Source organism: Mus caroli, unplaced genomic scaffold (genome assembly GCF_978045245.1).
Source record: "Mus caroli unplaced genomic scaffold, Mus_caroli_1 scaffold_16, whole genome shotgun sequence".
In the NCBI taxonomy this organism is placed as follows: domain Eukaryota; kingdom Metazoa; phylum Chordata; class Mammalia; order Rodentia; family Muridae; genus Mus; species Mus caroli.
Genome location: NW_028227271.1, coordinates 32,488,785 through 32,512,406, shown reverse-complemented (window position 1 = coordinate 32,512,406; position 23,622 = coordinate 32,488,785). Strand labels below are relative to the sequence as shown.

The 23,622-nt window shown below is 41.7% G+C and overlaps 1 protein-coding gene across 5 annotated transcripts in view; it reads right to left on the bottom strand.

The window, feature by feature from the left end:
- Nucleotides 1-23,622, bottom strand: part of Fam135b (family with sequence similarity 135 member B) — a 262,597-nt gene that overhangs the window by 29,877 nt on the left and 209,098 nt on the right. For all 5 annotated transcript variants that reach the window (XM_085831356.1, XM_085831357.1, XM_029469991.2 and 2 more), the window contains 4 exons: nt 17,920-18,073; nt 15,158-15,207; nt 6,186-6,341; nt 5,374-5,447 (listed from right to left, as the gene is read on the bottom strand). In XM_085831356.1, coding sequence (XP_085687482.1) covers nt 5,374-5,447; nt 6,186-6,341; nt 15,158-15,207; nt 17,920-18,073 — 434 coding nt within the window. The remainder of the gene's footprint in view (nt 1-5,373; nt 5,448-6,185; nt 6,342-15,157; nt 15,208-17,919; nt 18,074-23,622) is intronic.

Sequence of the window (23,622 nt, the reverse complement as noted above, 5' to 3'; positions counted from 1 at the left end):
AATAACCCCCCAGGATCTTATTATTGATTCTTCTATAATGCTGGCATTACAAGTCCTTGCCAGGGCACCTTGGTTTTTATGTGGGGGTTATGTGTGGATATTTGAACTCAGGTCTTCTTATTTGCATGGAAGCAATTTTTCTGAGCCATTTCTTCAGCACCAGGAGGAATGGCCTTTTAACTATTAAACTGTGTTGTACATGCTACATAAAACTAATGACTGCTAAAAGAGGGAGAATTAGTCTCCCCCAGAAATGAGCTTTTGAATTGGTTGTCCCATATAACATAGTCAGGTCTGAAATCATAGACATACAAGCAAAACTAAACAGACTCAGTGGGATTATACTTAGATATTTATGTGTGTGGAATGAAGGTGTGTGTGTGTGTGTGTGTGTGTGTATAAACATTTGTGAGGAAGCAAAGGGAAAATGGGAGTAGCTGGAGGGAGGAAAGAAAAGAGGAAGAATGATGAAATAATATTTTGATTAACACTAATTTTTTAAGTTAAATAGTGTTATAATTATTAGCACAGAAACTGTGAAAATCGAGGGGTGGTCTCAACTTCCACACTGTAGCAAATGACACAGTACTATGAGTCTCTACAGCATCTTTCTTCTCCACCACCATGTATTCCTTTTTATCATGTAAAAGGCATCACTGAGACACTGAATAAAGAGAGATGAGGACCAGCCACACCCAGCCTTGCCAGAAGGCCTGGCTAAATCTCACATTAACATGTTTTGCAAATTATTCCCGATGCCTGGCCAGTCATTTTCAGGACAAACACACATTCTCAGAGCTATGTACACTGACAAGCCTAAGCAAACACTTCCCCTCCCAGCATACATTGTATCTATTCCTGTGCTATTTCAGACAATCTTACCCATAAAGACCTGTCCCAAATACATCCTCTGATTTCACAGCCTACTTAAAGGTGGTTAAAAGTCATCTATACCATAAAATCTCTTCCAGGCCTGACTATGATGGATCTTTGCAGAGGAGCTCATCCATGCCTTTGCATGCTGGAATCTTCAGTCCTAATGTTGGAGTATACTTCTGCCTCCCCTGTGAACAGGTGTCTGCCCATCAAGGCTTGTCTGCCTAGCTAATGCCCAGATGAGCATACCCATATCTAGGCATAGCTGCTAGCCTTACCTAGTCCCTGTCCAATATGCTAGCCCAAGGCTCATTTTGTTGACAGCAATTACCACCTTTCCTGTAATTTTCTCATTCTGAAATGAAATCTTTCTGTGTTCTTGATTAGCTGAGCAATAGTGTATTTCCTATTGAGCAGATTCTCTCTGATATCTAGCTCTCTACTTGATGCTTTGTTTTGATATTGGTGGTCAATTGAGTGCTAAAAATGTTGTCCAATCTATTTACAGTGTAGGACATAAGCTCCTTGAGAACTTCAACCTGATTCAGACCTCCACTCCTCTATGATGTGCCCAGGGAGAGCATCTCTGACAAACACATCAGCATCAACTCCTCTTAAAGGAACAGGTGCTTCTTATCACCATTTGGTCAATATGTATATTCATGTATACAGAGAAATTTCATGTTTCCTTCACTGCTGAATATCACACAACTGAAATGGTATCTAGAACATAAACAACAATACATGCATACTTAGGGAAAGAAGAAATCTCTTTTACATCTAAGAAACTAGCTAAGAGAGACTTAGGGATGTATGCATCCTAAGTAGACTCAAGAAGAAGTTAAAACAGGCAAGTGAGATTTGACATGTTGATGTCTAACTTTGTTTTCAGGCTAATAATGCATGCACTGGAATTCTTATGAATCTGAACTATTTTGTGATGCATGAGACACTATATGGACTAATTCTCCTGCCCCTCACTCTTAACTTCTAGTTCCTGCCCATCACATTTTTAAAACTCAGATCACTAATGGTAGCTCCTTCTGCTCCATAAACAACTTTCACAGTCTGAGTTGCTATAACCCCAAAATGAGGTCAGATGTAACATCCTCAACTTATTTTTCCTCTCATCACTTCATTAAAATAAGTCCATGATCCACACACAATTTTGCCTAAAGGATAATTGATGTTGGGGCTTGCAGATGCAAACTATGCCTGTATGAAGTATGTTGCTTCATACTTCGTGATAACTCAGAAACAACTTGAAATACAATTGGGGGAAATTCACCGACCTAAAATCAATAAATGCTTGGTTTGGGGATTCTGGAGGTTAATCATTTATAAGATCACTATTCATAGCCCTTCTTCATGTCATACACCTTTACCTTGCTTATTTTCTTTGACACTTGTAACTGCCTAAAGGAGTGGATTTATGTCCCCTACTTGTCAGGTAGAATGGGAAACCTACAAATCAGCATTATTGTTTACTACATCTGCAGTCCTGGACAATTAATGGCTACTCATCAATTACCATCTATGTTTACATAACTATTTACACAGGCAGGTCTGTGGCTCGCACTATTTCTACCATGTGTATGATGTTCCCATTTCATCTTTTCATTTTTGACTTTTGACCATTTTATGGTAAATGAAAGCAAGAGTGATATATTCATTGATTTCCTTTCTTGTGGCTGTGATAAAAATTGCCTGCCAAAGCCGCTTCAGGGAGAAATAATTTGGACCTTATTTCTAGGTTATTGTCCAATGTTGCAGAGAAATCACAGCAGCAGATGAAAGCAACTGTTCAGTCACAGATGAGGTCAGAGTGCACTCTGCGCTCAGCTTGCTTTCTCCACTCTTCCATAATACAGGATGCCCTGTCCAGGGAATGGTGTCACCCATAGTGGGCAGGCAGGTCTTCCCACATGGATCATTGTGATCAAGAGAATCCCCATAGATATCCTCCTAGGCCAACCAAACCTTGACCATCTGTTATCATTACTCCCATTCAAGGTGATTCTAAGTTTGATACAATTTGACAAAAAAAATTACAGTTATATCCAGTTAAGATAATTTTTTCAATTACTAGGTCTTTGTGTATCACTAGATACCTGTGTTATGAGTACTTTGCATAGGTGTCGTTCCAACCAAACAGTGCCCTGGGAGTGTGATGATTAATTTTCATTGTAACTCAACTGGATTTAGAATCACCTAGAAGACACACCTCTGGACATGTCTGTGAGCAATTTTCCAAAGCAAAGCTGATGAGAAGAGATCTACTCTGAGTGTGGTCCCCTCAATAAGGTGGGGTCCTAAACTGAATAAGATGGGCCATAAAGAGGAACTGTGTACATGCATTTCTTGCTCTACTGGACTTAGGTGCCATGTGACCAGCTGCCTCACTCTCCTGCAGCCATGACTTCCAGCCAGCATGGCCATTCAATGTGTGGAGCACACTTCTTTAAGTAGGTGTGCTTTGGTATTTTAATCCCAGTGGTGAGAAAATTAATGTAGAGATCAATGACTGTCTTAGTCAGGGTTTCTATTCCTGCACAAACATCATGACCAAGAAGCAAGTTGGGGAGGAAAGGGTTTATTCGGCTTACACTTCCATGCTGCTGTTCATCACCAAAGGAAGTCAGGACTGGAACTCAAACAGGTCAGGGAGCAGGAGCTGATGCAGAGGCCATGGAGGGATGTTCTTTACTGGCTTGCCTCCCCTGGCTTGCTCAGCCTACTCTCTTATAGAACCCAAGACTGCCAGCCCAGAGATGGTCCCACCCACAAGGGGCCTCTCTCCCTTGATCACTAATTGAGAAAATGCCTTACAGTTGGATCTCATGGAGGCATTTTCTCAACTGAAGCTCCTTTCTCTGTGATAACTCCAGCTGTGTCAAGTTGACACAAAAATGGCCAGTACAATGACCTATATGGCTTTTTCCTCCATGTGTTTTTCTCTTTCTTTCTTTCTCTCTTTCTTTCTTTCTTCTTTCTTTCTTTCTTTCTTTCTTTCTTTCTTTCTTTCTTCCTTCCTTCCTTCCTTCCTTCCTTCCTTTCTTTCTTTCTTTCTCTCTCTCTCTCTTTCCTTTCTCTCTCTCTCTCTCTCTCTCTCTCTCTCTCTCTCTCTCTAGCAAGCAATGGTTTTTATTTGAGGGGTTTTTGTTTGTTTGTTTTTGTTTTTTGTTTTTTGTTTGTTTGTTTGTTTGTTTGTGCATAGATTGTAACTGTCTTCAGACACACCAGAAGAGGGTGTCCAGATCCCATTACAGATGGTTGTGAACCACCATGTGGTTGCTCAAAATTGAATTTAGGACCTGTGGAGGAGCAGTCAGTGCTCTTAACTGATTCTCTCTCTCTCTCTCTCTCTCTCTCTCTCTCTCTCTCTCTCTCTCTCTCTCTCTCTCCTTCAACCTGTGTTTACAGTCCTTGAGAAACATGGTTCACATGTAATACAAACTCCAAGTTTCTTGTTTTGTTGAGACAGGCAGGAATGCTTTTACCCCTATAGCTCTGTATTTCTGTACTTTGCTCAGAGGCTTCAAGGTTATTTTTAATATTGACAGATTTCTTTTCCTAGTACTAGTTTTAGGAACTGACTAGTTTTAGTCAGTTCTAGCCTGAAGCTGAAATGAATGAATGAATGAGTTGATGTGCCTATAGAAGATTCCAGTGATGTCAGAACAAGCAATTTTCACAAGCAGGTGTATTTTTCTTGCTGTCCTACTCACTTTCAGATCCCAAAAAGCAAACATTAAATGTTGCTGTCTGCATACAGAATGAAACCTGCGGAAATTCCAGGGTTACATGACAAAAATGAAAGAATTACAGGTCTGTCATATGCAACACAAATATTCCATGAGTGTCTTCTGACAGATGCAATGTGGCCTCCCAAACTTGATTATTCCTTAGATGAACAGATTGCTCAACATAAAATACTGGTGGCTAAAAGATCTCAGTGGGGCCTCTGCCTATCTTCCCTAGGGGTACCTAAGAAACCTCACATCCCACCACCCCTCTAACTTTCTGGAGTACTTCTCAGTTCTTTCCAGAAGGCAGGTTTTTTTTCTAGAAAGGCATCAGTCCTGATTAGAGACCATGGGCTTTATGATAAATATATGCTTTAGCTGCTGCATCATAGGGCTTTTCTGACATAGTCTGTGGCCACACCACCTGCTTCCATTCATTCTGCAGAAGACTCTGCACAGATGTCTGCAGAGACTTAGAAAATCTTATAATTTTTCTCTATAGAACCATAATGGTATGGAACAAAAGAAACCTTTGGCAATTGCCCTTCCCTGCCACCTGCAGCTCCCACCTCCCCAGCGTGAACACTGTCTTTGCCTGCACAGAATTGTAGACAGAGTGTGCAGAGGGAAGCAAAGTGTCTGTTTCACAGCAGGAGACCAAAGGAAAGGGAAGTTGGAACAAAGAAAGAGAGCTGAATGCCTTGGGTGGCCACTTTCACAGGGTGAAGTGGGTGTGCAATTTATTACTCACAGGTTTTCCTGAAAGGTCAAGACTGCAAGTTTTTGGTGCTCCATATAAAAGAAAGCTTCAGAAAACCTTCGGACCTGAGGGATGACAATATAAACAGCTTAATTCTTCAAGTGTATATGACCTGCATTTTCTAATCTTGAGAGTCTGGAGATTAAGTGTCACATTTTAATGGAGACAAAGCTGTACCTGCACAGAGGCCTGAAACAAGAGGCTTACCACCCTTCACAGCTGCTTAGACGTCTTTATAGCTTGTAGCCCAAACAATACAGTATGCGTTTATAAACTCAGTCCTGTCCTGCTTATTTTTGTATTTAAGTTTTAGTCTATCTAATAGACTATGCAATGCCTCCAAGCTGGCAATATAAATAAATGTACAGTGTAAAGAACTCCTAAAGTCAGTAGCATTTGCTATGTGCTTCATGGACTCTGATTCTCAGACCCATATTTCTCTTGCCCAAAGTGAGAAGATCCATATTGCTGCATACATATATAGCTAGAATGAGGGCAACACTTTGCATCTGAAAATATTCTTTCTTAAGTATTTTGAGACACCTGTAATAGTCAAATTTATAAGTTCCGCTATCATCAGACATAGACAAGGGAGATGTTTTACAAATGACAGCATAGTACTGATTAGCTAAGTGAGTTGTTTGATGTCACCATGCTCATTCTCAGTAGAGTGAGACCTTTGTTGAAATACACAGATCAGTGCCATGCCCAATCCTGTTCCTCTCAATGAACCAACTTTTGCAAGCTTCTCCTTAAGTATAAAAAGCATGCAGTCAGAGAGTTTGCAGCATTTTACAATTTACCCTCAAAGTGTGATGCTCCTGGGTGAGATAAGTGGTCACTTGGGAGTGCAGGGTTACTGTGTCCAGGAATTGGGTCCACAGAGCCATCAGATGTGAAGCCAGCCAGGCAAGATCCTTGCTGATCTGCTCTGCTATCTTCTCTGGGTTGTTCAGCATCTGGAGGGGTAAAAAGATGTCATCCAAAGACCCATCTCTATTGGGATGCTCCAGTCCTCCTCATGGGAGCTTTACCAAATGCTTTGTTCTATCCATTCACACAACATGCTTTTATATCACATCATTATATACTAGTATTGTAGCATATGTCTCATGTACATTATATATACCTGTGAAATCCTGTCCTTTTGAATGCTGGAGATAAGAGAGGCAGTAACTAGAAGAATAAGCTGTTTGGCAGTTTCTGTGTATGGATTAACATTCAGATCCTATGGTCTCATACAAGATAAGCCAGTATCTATACCCACTTCATGCCTGTTTCAAGTGAAACTTATTTCTATATTTCCAGAAATGCTGTGTCTAATATATCTTCTCATGTTTTATATGCAGTTGCTACCCATTTTTACCTCTCTACCTCAACTTCTAATTTCACCACCTCAGAAGCCAGTTTTCCCAAATATTAGCATCCAAGTCTGGGATTCCTTCTTCATGGCCTTTCCACTGCTGCACTAAAGGAGAATCAGCCTCCCTCAGACCCACACACTTAGCAGAGATCTCAGTGCTAGAATCTACTCTGTATTTGATTAAACTCTGAACTCAGTGCCTTATAAGCACAGTTGCTCCACTTACCATTACTGATCATTTGCCAGGTGGAGGACTAGAAATTTTATACATGCTTCACATTCAACCCATACAATCATCTTTTTGTTAGAAAATTAGAGCCATCCTTTCACAGAAAGTAAACTGACAGTGAACAAATAGAGCATTCAAAATCTCACCCAGCCAGGATTTAACTGAAGTACTATCTAACTAGGAAAACGCATGCTCTACCTCAGCAGGTATCTAAGAATATCTCCAGAGATAATGTAGTTCTCATAACCCCAGAATACTTAATTAGCCAAGTCACTAGGCAGGCTTTCAGTGACTTTGACCCATCATTATCTTCTTAATCATCGCTTCCCACTTCTTAAGGAGGATTCCAGCATGCCTTAATCACAAGGTGAGCCAGTCAGACTACAGTGGGCCTGAAGACTTTGGAGAAGTACATGTTGGACAGCTAACTGGGGAATAAGGGTGCAACTTTACTTGTGGGAAAATGAGTAGAATGCTCCGATGAGGAGTAACAAGAAACCCACCCACTGAGCCCCAGGCCTCATCAATACACAGCAAAGCAATAAGAAAGCCTTTTCCTTGTCCCAAGAATATGTTCAACAAAAAAGGGCATGTGTTAAGCTAAAGTGGCAGACAGGGGTAAATACCCATACAAGTTGTATAGTCATCACAAAGCCAAAGCCAATCAAGGCCAGTCTCTTTCCCTCCTTTATCCTGTGCCTCAGTTGCTTCACTAAATACAGAAAGGAAACAACTGTATCCAGACACAGTCATTGTTCTTATTTAACTGGTGGTGGCTTGATTCTGGATGAAAGCAGAGCAGGTGAAGGGGTGTATCTAAGAATAAGAGAGAGGAGATGTTTGCTGTACAGCGAAGCTCTTAGAACTTGGAATTTCCTGCTTTATTATTATGAGTGGCTTCCAGATGCAAAGCTCCAGTTAAACACAACATCCTCTAAGAGGTGCATATTCCCTTTGATGACCATTTACAGCTGAGATCCATATAGCATCATGAATGGTCAGACAGAGAAGGAATGGTGCAGGGGAATTTTCCTGGGAGACAGGATGTATCACTGAGAAAGCTCCAGACTAGAAAGTAGAGCTTTTCAATGCAATCCAAGTAGCTCATATTTACATTATTTGACCAGAATCTATACTAATGACAGCCAATCTACTGTATCAACACTCAGCACTATTTTGCCCCTGGAAATCTTCCCCACCTTACCCAAGGTTACCTTGCCTCTTACCCAATTTACAATCTTTGTCTCAGCTGGGCTGAACTACCTATAGCGGCATTACATAGACCTGTCTATTTGCAACCAATTGTCAGAAAGCATCTTCCCTTTGGAATGCCGTCTCCATCCCTTTGGCATGCTCTGTCATCAACCAGGGGATGACTAGGGAATCAATTCTATTTTACCTTATTTATGGCAACACTGCTCTATGCTATCAGTCTAAGGTTCATCCCTCTCTTTTGGCTTCTTCTTGAAAAGGTTCCCTGGACCATCAGACCTTATTCATGAGCCTTCAACCACCTGTGTCTTGCTTTATCACTACTGTTCCAATTTGTCTGCATTTTGAGTTTAACGTCTCAGCATCCTTACTTCCAGCACAGTAAGTAATTGATAATGTGAAATCAGCAACCCTTTAGTAAAAAGACAGGTGGATTCACATCCTTGAGTGATCCCACATGCCTTAATCATGTAGCCCTGCCTTTGTGGGCTTCTGCTCCTGCCTTCCAAGCACCTCCTCCACAGGAGTGGCACTGGCAAGCACAGCATGAGTTCTGAGTTCAACTACCAGAGGAGACGAGGGAAAAAGAAAGATATTTATTAAGTAAGTCTTTAGGAAAATTATTCCCTCCTTAGTTGATTATAGAAACAGCTTCATCTGAGGTTACAGAGGTTTCTAATTAAGCCACAGGAGGACTTTCCTATCATTAAAAACACATGGCCCTGTATAACTACACCTGACAGGTGTGGATGGCTTTTTGCAGCAGGTGAGGAATGGGCCTTACCTGCTGGTAAGCCAGCAATCTTGGCCCACTGCTTTCACAGGTATATTCTCTGAAGCTAGGCTCAACTACCTCCCTTGACCACTACCAAGAACCTTGCCTAACTGGACTCGAACCACAAACACTCCTTTGCTCCTTTTGTTTATTCCTTGCTTATTTTGTGCTGCAAGGTAAGCTACATTGTGGGAAGCCAGAAAGTGAATGGAATGGTGTGTGTGTGTGTGTGTGTGTGTGTGTGTGTGTGTATGCATGTGTGCATTCCTGCTTGTTTGTGAAAGAGGCCGTTCTGAGGCACTACCATCACCTCTGTCTCCTTTAACTCAAGGTTAGCTCCTCTATATCAGGGGCATGAGAAGTCATCTGTCTCATCTGGCCCGTCTGAATCAGGGCATCCTTTCAGGCCATCAACTATCTAATGTTGCTTCCTAGCTTGAAGCAAGAAATTTCCGGACCCTCTGGGATAGCTAATTTCAATTGGCAACTTGGTGAGCTCTAGAATCACCTGGGATACTGGCCTCTGTATAGCCTTGTCTGGAATTATCTTGATTTTGCAAACGGAGGTAGAAAGACAGCCCACCTACTGTGGGCAGCACCATTATGTGGGCTTAGGATCCTGGAATGTTCAAAGGGATACAGGAAATTCCTATCCAGCATTCATTGCCTTCTGCTTGATTTCAAGGCTTTATTGTGACGATGTGGGCCAAAATAAACACTTTTTCCTTTGAGTTGCTCTTGATGAGGGTAATTTACTAGGTTAGCAGGAAAAGCAGATAAGATTGCCCTCTGACAACAAAGTTGACCAAAACAAAACTCATCTTTCCCATTCTCGCTAAGTCCCTTAATTTTGATTTTTCTCAATAGAAAGGGGGTGGTTCCGGGAACAACTAGTAAATAGTTGAATGGTTCCCAAAAGTTCATGGGGGATGAAAACAAGACAATCTTTTATAAATTAGAAAAATCTTACATTGCTATGCTAAAAATCAAAGGCAGCCCTAAGGAGGAAGCTTACTTTCCAGTGCCACTCAGCGAGTGTTGGGAGACCTGTCAGTGCCTTGGTAAGAGGCACACTATACTGCTTGATTGATTTATTCAGGGAGGACCCTCAGCATCTCCCCACCCAGACTTCTAGTCTATCATTTATATTTGCATCTCACGATGTCCCTGCTGCAGTTAGTCGATACATATGCACAGGTTAGCATGCATGTGTGACCTGTGCTTCACACTGTTCTCACCTTTGCCTGGAGGAGCACTCTTCCCTCCCAGGCGTCTGACAGCCTCCACCCTGTTCCTGAGGACATTTGAACTTCCCAGACAGAGCCATGACCTCCACTCCTCCATGCTCTTCTACCTTTTGCCCATCCTCCCTAATGTTTGCACTGGCCATGTGGGTAGAGTCTGATTTGTCTCAGAACAAAGCAGTTTCTCACTGGGCTGCAAGTGCTGGGTGATCTCTTCCCTTATTGTAAAGAGGGGAAATCCGAGTGGCAATCATATGACAAGTTTGTTATTGTTGTTGTTTTAATTTGTAAGTTTCTCACACTAAGTAAAAGACACCCCTAGAGCACTCTGATGCTAGAGTTCCATCGTCATAGGAACCTTGCAGCTCTTCATCCACAGTAGCAGTGCTTGAGATGAGCACATTCGCTGATGCTCACCACTTACCAGGAGGTGGCACTGTCTCATCTCTAATCAAATTCCAGCTCTGTGATTTGGACCCAGCTGTATATTTACCATTCAATCCTCAGGCCAGTCCATCCATTAAGAGCAAGGGTAAAGAGCAGAATAAGACCACCCTCTTCACTCTTAGTACCTTGCACCCTATTACCTCTCAGCATTTCTTACACAGTAAGATTCTACAAGAAAACATGGTTAGAAAATTGCTGTAGCATCAGGAGAACTAAAGAATTCAATGGGACACACACATCCATAAACACACAAACACACACATACACACAGGGAAATGAAAGTAGAAGGGGAACTTGAAAAGAAGGGTTTTAGCCAGAGAAGGAGGAGACATGAAAGAGGGTAGTAGAGAGTTAAAATAAACACCATTGATTATATACACATATGAGGTTATCAGAGAATAAAAACAGTAAAATCAAGAAAGCCTTCCCACAGAGTCTGAACTCTGCTGCAAGGGCTGGGGTGAATAGTAGGTCTCTTGGGAAATATGGCTGATAAAGTTATTGACAGCGCTGTCCTTCAAATCTCTCACATAAATCACTGCAGTCACCAGAGGTGACAAATTGTCAAATCTGAAGGTGTCCCAGGGGCTAGGGTCACAGCATTCACTACTATCCAGCAGAGGCTGCCACTGCCCCTTGTCAGGTTTAGTAATCTCATCCAATGGCTGCAAGTGGCTCAGAAACTTTAAGGAGGCACCACATCTTTGTATCCACCTGTTACTCTGAATGTGTGTGAGCACTTCCTTTACTGTCCCCTGGATGCTGTAAGGAGGTTGCCCTGGGAACCTCACTGTTGTAACTATGGATAAAACCATTGTCAGGTTTTCCAACTCAGGTTTCCCCTGTAGATCACAGGTGCATTTCAGCCTTGAGTTCCTGGTGAGGAGCACCTCAACTCCTTGCAAACTCACAGCCTGTGTGACTTTTCTTATTAAATCTTTTCTAACTAACACATGACGTGATCTTATACTGATCCCTCGCCAGATACACACTAGAGGCTGCTGCCAGGAAAATCAGCGGATGGTTCGGAAATGGATGCTGTTCCTAGATATCAAGAGAGGGAGAAGTGTTGGAGGTAGAATGAATTACCAATGCCCAGGAACTGATCAATCATGTTTCTTTACTGGCACTTCCAAGGGTGGGAAATTAGTACTGTCTTTACTATCAAAGGGCTACATAAAACAAATTTCGTTTAAAATTGTGAAGAAGTGATTTGGCAGAAATCCAAATTCTGCCAGGGCCAGCACTTCTTGGAATCAAAATCTGTATTCATGGTTTCATGGTCTCCACAAAACTGTACTTTGTCTGCCAGCACTCTGGTTTGACTTATGCAGCCCTGTAAAATTGAGGTCAAGTTCTGACCACTCAGTGAGAAAGATGGCCCATTCACATAAGGAGAAAAAAGCAATAGGGCCCCACTGCATGTGCTTCCCTGCTTGATGTGTTATGGATATGAACCCTCCCTCCCTCAGAAGTGGAAAGTTTTGCCATGCTGGAATAAGTTGGACCAAGTGATAACTTCCTTGGGATCCCAGATCTGCTTCTAATGCATAGAAACTTCAAATTCAGGGACTGGAGAGCTCCCAAAAGAGTGAATGTACCCCTAGAGTTGGCCTAGCTCAACTAAAAGAAGCTCCACTCTCGGCCGACTTTTCCAACCTTGACCTATGCATCCTTCATCTAGCTATTCATACATGCCCTTTGTACTATTCTTATAATAGACTGGTGATGTTTAGAAAAGTGTTCCCTGAATTTTATAAGCCATTAAATGTGATCATCTAACTTGAAAATATATGATTATAAATTTCTAGCTCATAGCTGTTGGTCAAATTAGGATAGTTCCAGGAACTACTTCTGAAGGAGAGAAAGACTGAGCATTTAACTTGTAGGACCTGATGCTGACTCTAGGGAGACACCTTAGAAACTAACTGGTTGGGCATGAAGTTAGATGTCCTATTTATGCACCCTTTCTCCATATCATAGAATGGATGGAGATGAGAAGATTTCTCACATATATATGTTGGAAATTCATTCTTCATCACATGCTCCAAAGGATGTATCGTCCTTCTACTTCATGGCTCCTAGTGACGTGGAGAACTCATCCAGGCCACATGTGAATAAGACATTCAGGTTTCTTGATTAGGAGCCTCAGCTTGCTCTCTGGTTCCTCAGTTACCCTTGTCCTCACAGGGCTCAGGCTTCTGCTACCCCCAGTATCCTGCATGAAAGACCCTCCCAGTTTAGATTTCTATCACTAGCCTAGTGCAACACCACAAGGCTGTGGTCTTCTCTCAGTCCTTGATTTGAAAGTAGACTCCTCGTTAGAGCCTGCTAAAATCTTGCTTGCTCCTGAAAAGAATTATTGACACACTATTTGGGCTCCTGCTGCTGTTTGAATTAGCCCTGCCCAGACACTACTACATTTGTGTGCAGTTTTAACAGTGAGAGCCCAAGAGGGACTAGACTCCTTCCTTAACTTTGTGCTCCATGGGAAGGTATCACCACTGCATCCCCAGAACTGACCTAGGTGCTCATAATTGATGGGAACTTAAAACTGCTGACTGAATTGAATCAAATTTCGCCTGGTTAGGGGTGCCATAGTTCCGAAGGAGACACTCATGAAGACACCAAAGAGAAAAGGGGTGGTTGGCCGGTTGACCACAGCACCTGCCAAGGAGTCCTACACTATTAGAAATTAGTTAGGGAAGAAGACAATGCCCAGCCAAATCCTCATGGTAATTGTGGCAAAAATAATGTGGTTGGCATTGTTTGCATTCACTGTCTGCACCAGGCCCCATGTGCCTAGGTGGAAACTCTACTATTTCTGGTCAAAAGGTTTGTTTCCTAGGGTAGCTTCAGGCTGGGGAGTGAAAGATTCTGCCACATGGAGACTGGTGCCTTCTTCCTGTATCCCTGATAAAGATCACTCTGTGACTGATCCCCACTCCCTCCTCCACAGAACATAGAAGACTTGTCTTCCAGAAAATTAAATGATGACTTTCCTCTTGCTCTTCCCTTCTTGCTTCTGTTCTGTGCCCTTGCCCCTTCCTCCCTCCCATTTCCTTCCCTCCTCTCTCTCTCCAAGTGCTCACGGCTGGCCTCTACACACTAAATATCAGTGTGGCAATGCACAATAAATATCAGCCAGTATCTGGCAGGCCCATACTGCGTTTGTAGCTGTAAGAACGAGAGGTCAAAGAAAACCAGATGTGCTTGATCTCTGTCTGTGTCTGTGGTGTTTACTTGTTGGCATGTGTGTAGGTGCACATGTGCACAGGTGCCCATGTATGGTTTTGCTTATGAAAACCCAAAGTTGACTCTAAGTACCTTTCTCACTGGCTCTCCACTTCATTTCTTGAGGCAGCATCTCTTCCTGAACCCTGAGCATGACAATTCTGACTAGTCTATTGAGTCACCTTGTCCTTAGGATCCCATTTATTATAGGCAGCCACCAGGTTGGCCTTTCCATTCTTTCAGGTTAATTCTAAAGATCTGAAGTATCTTCTTCATGGTTGGGCATCAAGCGCCTTATTCACTGAGCCACATCCCAGCCACTGTTCCTTCTTCACAGATGGAAAAACCAAGATTCATAAAGATTCAACAACTTGTCACCACTGGCATAAAGGTTTGTTCTGAGGTAGGCTTCCAGCAACGAAGAGCTGCATCACTCACCAAGCTAACCAACTTCCTTGCAAAACTAAACTCTTCTCCTTTTGAAATGGCAGTGATCCCCACCCTCATTTCAGAAGTATGGCTGCTCCACTCTACCAAGGCAAGTGACCAAGGCATTGTAAGTCCCAGCAGGTGACTAAACAGACGTGCAGTCATTCTGCTGCACATGCAAACTATTGTTTGCTTTACAAGGCTGAAAACAAATCCTCAATATAAAGTTATTTTTTTCCCTGTTTCAAGTTTCTTCTGTCCTTCTCCACGCCTAGCCAAAGCCTAAAATCCAAGGATAAAATGTTAAGAGTACACAATGAGCTAACACACTCATCACCACCTTCAGTCCCCACAATGCCCTGACCTATGGTCCATTTGGGATGATTAAGTTTTTGGGAATCTGAAGATAGCTTTGTCTTGCTCGAAAGGGTTGAAAGCACAAACCCCTTCAGTTGAGTGTGCACAGTGTTCGCTGCATGACCTTTTGACATCTGTTGACTCCACCCACATACAATGTTAATGCTGCCATTAATGAACCTGCTGCCTGGGAACAAACCATGACCCTACTTGCAGATGTTCAAATCATGATTAGTTTTCCTTGTTGCCAATCATTTTCCTAGTTTGGCCTCTTTGCTTATGCTCTTGGCCCTTTCCTCAGATAGGCAGATTTGTGGCCAGACCCATCCCTTATCCTTACACATTAGTACCTGTGAATTAACTTATTCCCTTTAGGGAAAAGTGTGGCTTCAGTGACTGACATGCTGTGTGGCCAGCAAAACCAGCTTGGTCCCGCACTGTAAGTACTTCCATCTGTTCAGACTCGGGGTCTGCACTGTAATTACCTGTAACTCTGAGCACAGCTGAGAAAGTGTTTCTTCAACAGCAAGAGCCTCTGGGAAGGAAGAAAAAGACCACATAATTAAACAGAGCCCACTTAAATGCTGTACTTGCTAACTAAAGAGAAAGGCCTGGATTTTGTGCTCTAAATATGAAAGTCAGAGAGAGAGAGAGAAACAAGGGCAACTCCAAACGACTCTCCTAATCAGACTTTGAAGAGAATCAACCTTATTTGGGATCATGGACTAAATGCAAGAGGAAACCCATAGTGGATTTTTGAGTGGAATTATAAGGTACAACTGACCCCTTAGTGTCTCTGGTAATTTGTGTGCCCAAAATGAGTCTACATTTATTTATGTGTTTTCAGATGCATATGTGTGTGCATGTGCCTGTGCACACATTGCCTGCGTGCAAACACACACACACACACACACACACACACACACACACGTGCAGAGAGAGAGAGAGAGAGAGAGAGAGAGAGAGAGAGAGAGAGAGAGAGAGAGAAACATATACAATGTCTCACAGATAGAGAACACAGATTTGTGTCTCCATCTTGGAGCCAAAAGTCAGAAACTCAAGAAAGAGGAATGGCAAAATTGAGTATGCTGTAAGCTGCAGAGAAAATGACAATAAGTGGCATCATAACCATCCAGGCTACACATGGTACAACTTGCTATGCACCAGCTTGTCAGCTTGAACCAGTGGTCTCCAGCTATTTGTGATTTTATGGCCAGAGTTTTGATAGTTTTGGAACTCTCTCCTAGCTCTCCAGTGCCAAAGTGAGTCATTTGCATGCAGTTATACTGCATAGAGCAATGTGAACAATCTCTTAGCATGTCTGTGTCCTGCTGACCCTTTATCTGGTCAGTGAACTTTGGTCCATGACCCACAAGTATCATAGACTTTATTTTCCTTGAACAGGACTATACCCTATGTGTCCAGCACAATGGCCAGTGTCTAGAAGATGTTCAACAAAAATATGTTGAAAATATTTCAGTAAATAAACTTTGTTTTTTTTAAGTAACAAAAGGTTCTGTTGCTAAATGCTGCTGAATAAAATTTGTTTTCTTTGGAGCAATATAACTGGGCTCTGATTCTGTACTGTATTTTATTTTGTTTTTGTGAAGCTGTAGGTCCAATCTTGGGTTTAATGTATGCCAAAAAAAACGCTCTACTAAAGGGTCACAGCCTGAGTCTCCAGTATATTTCTTTACAACCTGTGGAAGATTGGCTTCCGAAAAAAAAAAAAAAATCCAAGTCAAAAAGTACTTGATTCAAAGTTTGGCCACAGGCTTGACCAGCTGTCATAGCTGATGAAACTAAACATCAAGAGGCTTTAAAATCCAGTGCAAGCTCTTCAGACTAGAGACAGATGATAAGAAATCTGAGGGGTAAACAGCTCTCACAGACCCCAGAGTCTGATGGTAAAGAACAACTTGTAAATATAACATTGTCATGCAGCCTGCTTATAATACAATGCCACAGTCATTACCAGTGATATGGTTCTCACAGAAGTTATCCAGAAGAAAAGGCAGAGGATGTGCATTCAGCACGATTCAGACACTGAAATGTGCCTTATCCTTGAATCCTGGGCTCTGGGTTGAGCCTCTGGTCCAGAGGACTTTGAGAGGAATCTCAGTATACGCTATGCTTTGATAGAGTTGAGGATTGAAGCTCTCTACTCCAGACAGTCGGTGCAGAATCTCCACACTTAGGTCATGGCTACATACTGCTATATGTAGTAATTTTACTTCTCATTTTTTACTTCCCTTATTTATCACCCAAGAGGGATTTAGGCTCATTTATCTCCATGATATTTAGTTTTGAAAAACATGTATTTGTCCCCATAACCAAACTTGGCATGTCATTACAGGTTCTTAAGTTCTTTATAGAATAGAAAAAGGAAAATTATATATGCACAAATATAATAGATACAAATTATGATGTGTGTTCATATATGTATATGCATGATTCCTTTCTGTAGATAAGAGTGTTCTTTTATGATTATTAGTAGTAATTCTATAATATATTAATTGGAAAAGACTTTAAACTTGCAAATTATTCTAGAAAAAGAGAGAGGAGGGGTGTGTGTGAGAGAGAGACACAGAGAGAGAGAGAGAGAGAGAAACAGAGAAAGAGAGAGAGGTGGTGGTGAATGTGTGTGTGTGTGTGTGTGTGTTTGTGTGTGTATTTTAATCAATGGTAGTTGATGGCCTGGAAAAGACTGAAGGACTCAAGATCCTTCCTCTTTACTTGGACAATCACTTTAGGTTATGAAGTTTAGCTTTCACCAATAATGCAAGATTCATACCCTACCTATTACAGTGATGAAATATGGAGCCATGGTAGTCCTGGGGTGCTACTAGCCCAGTTTGGATTCTGGCACAACCTTTTTGCAAAAATAATTGCTTTTTGAAGATACTTTGGCTTTGTTTGTGTGCCCCTTTGTGTGACACCAAGATTATTTCTAACAAAAGCAGCTGAACATTATTAGATAGGATGCCAGGTATATGGTAAGTGTTTTAAGAAATATTTGATACAGAAATGAATGAGTGAGTGTCTTGGAGTACTCATATATATTCTCAATCAGTTTGTCCTTCCAAAGAGTCTCTCTTAATACAATGAGATAGATCCCAGAACAGTTTCAATGACCAATCACATTTTCACCATGACCTTTGCGAAAACATACCCCCTTTTCTCCATCCCTACTCCAACAAGGAATGTCAGCTTCCAGAAGGAGACTTCTCTGCTCCTATCCCCTTACCCAGCTCCATGGTGGGCAGCTCAGGAATGTCTCTCATGATGACCAGGAAATAGAGTCGGAGGCCCTGATAGGCATGAAGGAGCAGTAGACAGAGATCCCGGTGCCACTTGTGTGCATGTTGTATGCAGTTCTCTGAGGGAACATAGAAGCTTCCCTAAAGAGACAGAGGAACAAAGCTGAGGAATTTATGCCTTAACCTGGAATCACAGAGCACCTCTCCTCCACTTGACAATCACATAATATTTTGAGCTTCAGGTCTAATTCATAGAAGTAGGAAGACTCCAGGAAGAAAGTTGTCCAAGTGTCTTCTGTATCCCCCGCAAAAGGAAAAACCATGGTCATGCCATGCCACTGTTGTACCATGTTCAAGTTAAGATATCAATAGTTGCAATATTAAAAACAATTGTAGAAAACAATAAATCAGAAGCAGATACGGCTGTCAATGCCCCCACCAAGGTTTGTCATCAGTGACTGCTGTCCACTTAGAAGTCACTTTCCCTTGTTCTTATAGAATGTACTGTAGAAGAAGTATTAAGGGGACAAAAGAAGTAGAATCTTTTATGTGTGTGGGGGGGAAGATTAGAAAGACTATCTTGTGAGCAGCAGATTGTGCTACAAAAGGAAGATAAAAGTATCATAAATAAAATAGTAAGGAGGCATGCAGTTGGGTGCTTAGTGCTATGTGCCCAATCTGAACTCATATATGAGCACAGTATCAGAATGCTCTACACAGTGAGATTTGTTTGAGGCTACAGAACTGGTAGAAAGACAATGAGGTTTGTGCAACAAAGAGAAAATGCTTAAGTCCACAGTGGACTCAGTGGAGTAAAAGTATAAACAAGACAGTTTTGTGCATCTTTAATAATACAGTTTGTCCCCTCCCCAACCTAAGAGAGAAAGATATCCCAGAGCAAATTAAAAGAGAAATATGTTCTAAGAGCAGAGAAAGGAATCATGAGGCAGGTTGTGGATTCTGGAAATTTAGAAATATGGAAGAGTGGTAGGAATATGTAGTGGTGTTACAAACCTGCATATTCATCTACTTCCCCCTTGGTCACATGGTAGCAAGCACTGGCTCTTCATGGTTCTCTGCTGCTGCCTGGCCTGAATCTAGGGGGTAGATTCAGCTGGGAGGAAGGACACTTCAGTGTGTGGGTCTGAATGGTTGGTGATTATGGCAGTATCCTATCTCATGTAGTCTCTGTTTGATTCTATCTCAAAAACATAAGATTTTCATTGCTCCATTGAGAATTTCATATCATACCCCCAAATCACACGCACTTCCCAGTCCTCTCATGTCTTCGCAGCTCAACCCTCTGCCCTTGTGACCTCCTCCCCAAGCAAAAGAAAAAGAAAAAGTCTAATTTGTGATATATCACGTGCCCCTTAAATAGAACAGAGCCCTTCCCCTCGAGCATCCCCACTGGCAGCCCTCAACTGTGGAAAGCTGTTCTGCAACATTTTTATCACACCTTTTTAAGAGTCCTCATCCTGTTTAGGTTGATACTATTTTTTTAGGGGTGGGAGCTTGTGATAGTAATGTTGTGGTCACAGAAGCCTTCCATGTCCCCCTTTCCCAATTGAACATCCTCAGTCATCAACATCATTGCCAAAGTAGCTTCCTTATTCTTTACCATTAGTAGGAGCACTGATCATTGGCTTCCTCATGCTTCCTTGTACAGACCACAAACATGGCCATGACTACAGTAGGACCACAGACCCAGACAAGGCCCTCAGAGATAGCCCAGACCACATAGACATCAACATGGCTTCAGGTGTCACTGCAAATCACTCACATCTATAAGGCCCCTAGTGGCAGTGCAGCCCTTAGACATCAACATGACTTCAAGTTTCAGCACAAACCATGGTGATGTGCCTGGCTATTGGCGGTTATATGGGCCAGGGTGTTCAACAGAGACCATGGCCACAGTGTGGATATGGACCCAGACATGGCACTTGGTGGTGTGTACTCAAGAGACAGAGGTAGTCATGTCTCTGTGGGTTCAAGGCCAGCCTAGTCTACAAAGCAAGATCCAGTACAGCCAAGGCAACAGAGAAACTCTATCTCTAAAAACCAAACCAAACAAACAAACAAAAAAGGTATTAGCCTTTTCACAATCTTGCAGATAGGAGCATGTTGTCCTCTGAGAGACTTCACACAGCAGGTGAGCAGACAAGATAAAGAAACCCACAGCCAAATAGAGGATAGAGCTTGGGATTCTCATGGAAGACTCGGAGGAAGGATTGCAGGCCCCTCAGGGGATAGGAACGCCACAGGAAGACCAACAGAGTCAACTAACCTAGAGCTTTGGGGCTCTCAGAGTCTGAATGACCAATGAAAAAATATACATCAAGTGGACCTAGGCATCCTCTATCATATGTAGCAGATATGCAGCTTGACCTTTATGTGGGTCCTGAACAACTGTAACAGTGGCTATTCCAAAAGATGTTGCCTATCTGTGGGATACGTTCTTCTAGCTGGGCTGCCTTGTGTGTGAGAGAGGAAGCACCTAGCCTCACAGAGATTTGAGGGTACCAAGGTGGGGGGAATATGTACCTACCCAAAGGGAAAGGGGAGGGAGTGGGGAAGGATTGTGGGAGGGAGGGGGCAGTAAGCAGGATGTTAAGTGAATAAGTAAATAAATAAAATTAAATTAAGTTAAAAAGGAAGGAAGGGGGAAGAGAGAGAGAGAGAGAGAGAGCACGAGAGCACTGGCTTGGTCTGTAGGTAGAGAAGGAAAACATCTGAAGGAAATGACTTAGAGTTGTTTACTGGATAAATTTGAGAACCCTTTCAAAGCTATGTGGTCTCTGTTCTTGTTGCTAACTAAGTGAGCTGAATGATCTCCTAAGGGTATGAAATATTTAATAGGATCAACCCTCTTCAGTATGAGCCACCTTAGGGAAATGGATGAGACCTTGGGTAAGCAAGTCTTTCTAGAAAACCCATCAGTAGTTGGCTACAAAATTCCCAACATGGAAGGGTTGACTTAGGATTGAGGAAACACCTGGGCAATATATCTCATATGAATTCAAACACCTTCAGGTACAGTATCTACTTCCAAATGCCTTTATTTTCTGAGCTCTATAACCTTGCCTTCTATCACTGGTCTCAACCTACGGGTGGAGAACCTTTGGAGGTCAAATGACGCTTTTACGGAGGTCCAATAGCAGATAATCTGCTATCAGATATTTATATTATAAACCATAACAGTAGCAAATTACAGTTATGAAGTAGCAATGAAATAATTTATGGCTGGGGAATCACTGCACCATGAAGAACTGTAATAAAGGGTTACAACATTAGGAAGGTTGAGATCCACTCTGTTGTGTTCCAATGTTGTCTGGTCTTTTCAATTTGAACTGAAAAGAAACCTCACACAGTGATGACAGGGAACCTTGAGAGTAGTTTATAGGCATATTGCAGTGTGGAGTAGGAAAAGGTAGATGAAATTGGTAATTAAGAAGATAGCATAATGAAATCATTCCAAGAATAATAAAAATTTTAAAGTAACTTAAATTGTCAAAGGTTTGCAAAAGGGGCTTAAAATGTTTTGATTGACTTTTCAAAGAGTTAAGAATATCATGTGGACATTGCATTGTCTAAAAACTATAATGGAAATTAAGAATCAAGGAAAAGGATGTCTTAATTCCTCAGTGCAAACTAGCTTAGACTATGGGGTGAAATTGAGCTAAAGAGGATGGAATTGACTAGACTGGCCCAGGTTGGTTGGTCCTTCCCCTTGAGTCTATATTCAGCCATTACATCACCACTGATTTCCTCAGGTGAGCCCCTCTCCTCACTGTACTGGTTTAACTTTGGCATACACTTGTGAAAAGTAATTCATCTTGGAAAGAACTTACAGAATGCTAAGTGGATTGCCATTAATATTGCACAGAAAAAGTAAGTGTTCTAGTTATTGCTTGCCTGGTATAAATTCTATATACCCTTAATTATGTTTTTTATATTGTCAAAGAATATCAGTATAATAAAATGATTTTGTTGAAGAATATTTTTTTAAAAAAATGAATCAAGAGTTTTACAATAAAATTCAGACCAGTAGAATGTGTCCATTTGCCTAGCTGTCAGAAACACTCTTTTGTTTTCAGTTTGTTATCTCTCTTACCATATTAAGATTGAATAAAGACTAGCAGAGCTTGTATATATCAGGGATTGCGTAAGACTCCTCAGGACCATGGAGCAGTAGGACATCCTGTTTAATGAACCTAAGGACAGCTCTATTATATTGACTTTATTTGACTTCCAACAAGTATTACAGAAAAGTAGGTATTCCCATTTCTCTTTTCAAAAATTGAGTACAGATATAGAAAGAGGAGAAATAAAATTTAGTATAACCAAACATAATGTGCAATTCTCCAGAGTTCACTAAAATTATCATAGATATTTTTAGAAAACACATATGTACAGATGCGTGCTTCTACATGAATGTATATTTTACAACATATAGAGCCATGACCATAAGGTGAAGTATGATCTCAAATATTTTGGGGCTTTCTTTTATAACATTGTGTCTTGGAGATCTTTTTGATCAGACTAAGTCTAAGTCACAAGAGCACCAATTTTCATTTCATAGATCAAAAGACTGGGGCTCAATGATTTAAAGGACCCAAAGTCACTCTGCTTTCTAGTGACTGAAATGGCCTTTTGAGTCTATGTTGAGGCAAGGGCTCTCTGAGAAGGCACACACACACACACAGATGGGGTGTGGAGGAAAAGAGTAAGAGAGGAAAAGAGAGAGAGAGAGACCCATCAGAGAACAGATGGTCAACAGAGGTCTGCTTGCTTTAACAGAGGTATTAACAGTAAGTCCTGCAGTGTCTCCATTTACTGTGACTGAGCAGCAGTAAAAGCGAAAAGAGGATTATAAAGGCATCAAATCCAGTAGTCACAATGCTTCTGGCAGTCCTGAAAAAATCTGTTTTTCTGTCCTTCCTCCTCAAAATTCCATCCTCTTACCACCATGGTCTTCTTTTGGAAAGTAACCCAGAAACTAATGAGGAGGGTAAAGCATCCTTAAAATTTGTTAAAATTGATTTCTACTTTATAATTTTAATTCTTGATAGTACCAATACTTAAATGCATTATGCTATTATTACATTCACACACCCACTCTGATTTTCTCTCTTATCCCTTCACCCCCACCAATCTCATCCCAGTTAATCTTCCTCCAACCTCCAAGTCCTTGCTCCTTTCTCTTTGCCTGCCTGCCCCTCACCCCTCACCCCTCTCTCCTCTTTCTCCTTTCCCCTCTCCTCTCCTCTCCTCTCCTCTCTCTCTCTCTCTCTCTCTCTCTCTCTCTCTCTCTCTCTCTCTCTCTCTCTCTCCTGCTGCTGCTGCTGCTGTGGTTTTTTTTTTTTTTTTTTTGCTTTGCTTTGGTTGTTGTTGTACACATTACAGAGGTAGTCACAACTAGGGAACAGACCTCATGGCCAAAAATGTGACGTCTGTGTTGCATGCAATTCTAGAAGAGGGAGTGGAAAGGACTTTGGGAGCTGAAGGATGAGGAAGAGTGGAGTAGTTGCTGTTTTCTAGATATGGCATGACAATTATAATGAAATTTGAATTTTAAAAATAGGCCTCAATGTCATATGGATGTTTTAAGAAAGACATAAACATTTTTGGGCGAATCTTTATAAGGCTGAATTATCATTACAGAGGTGGGTAAGGAGATTAAATGCTAT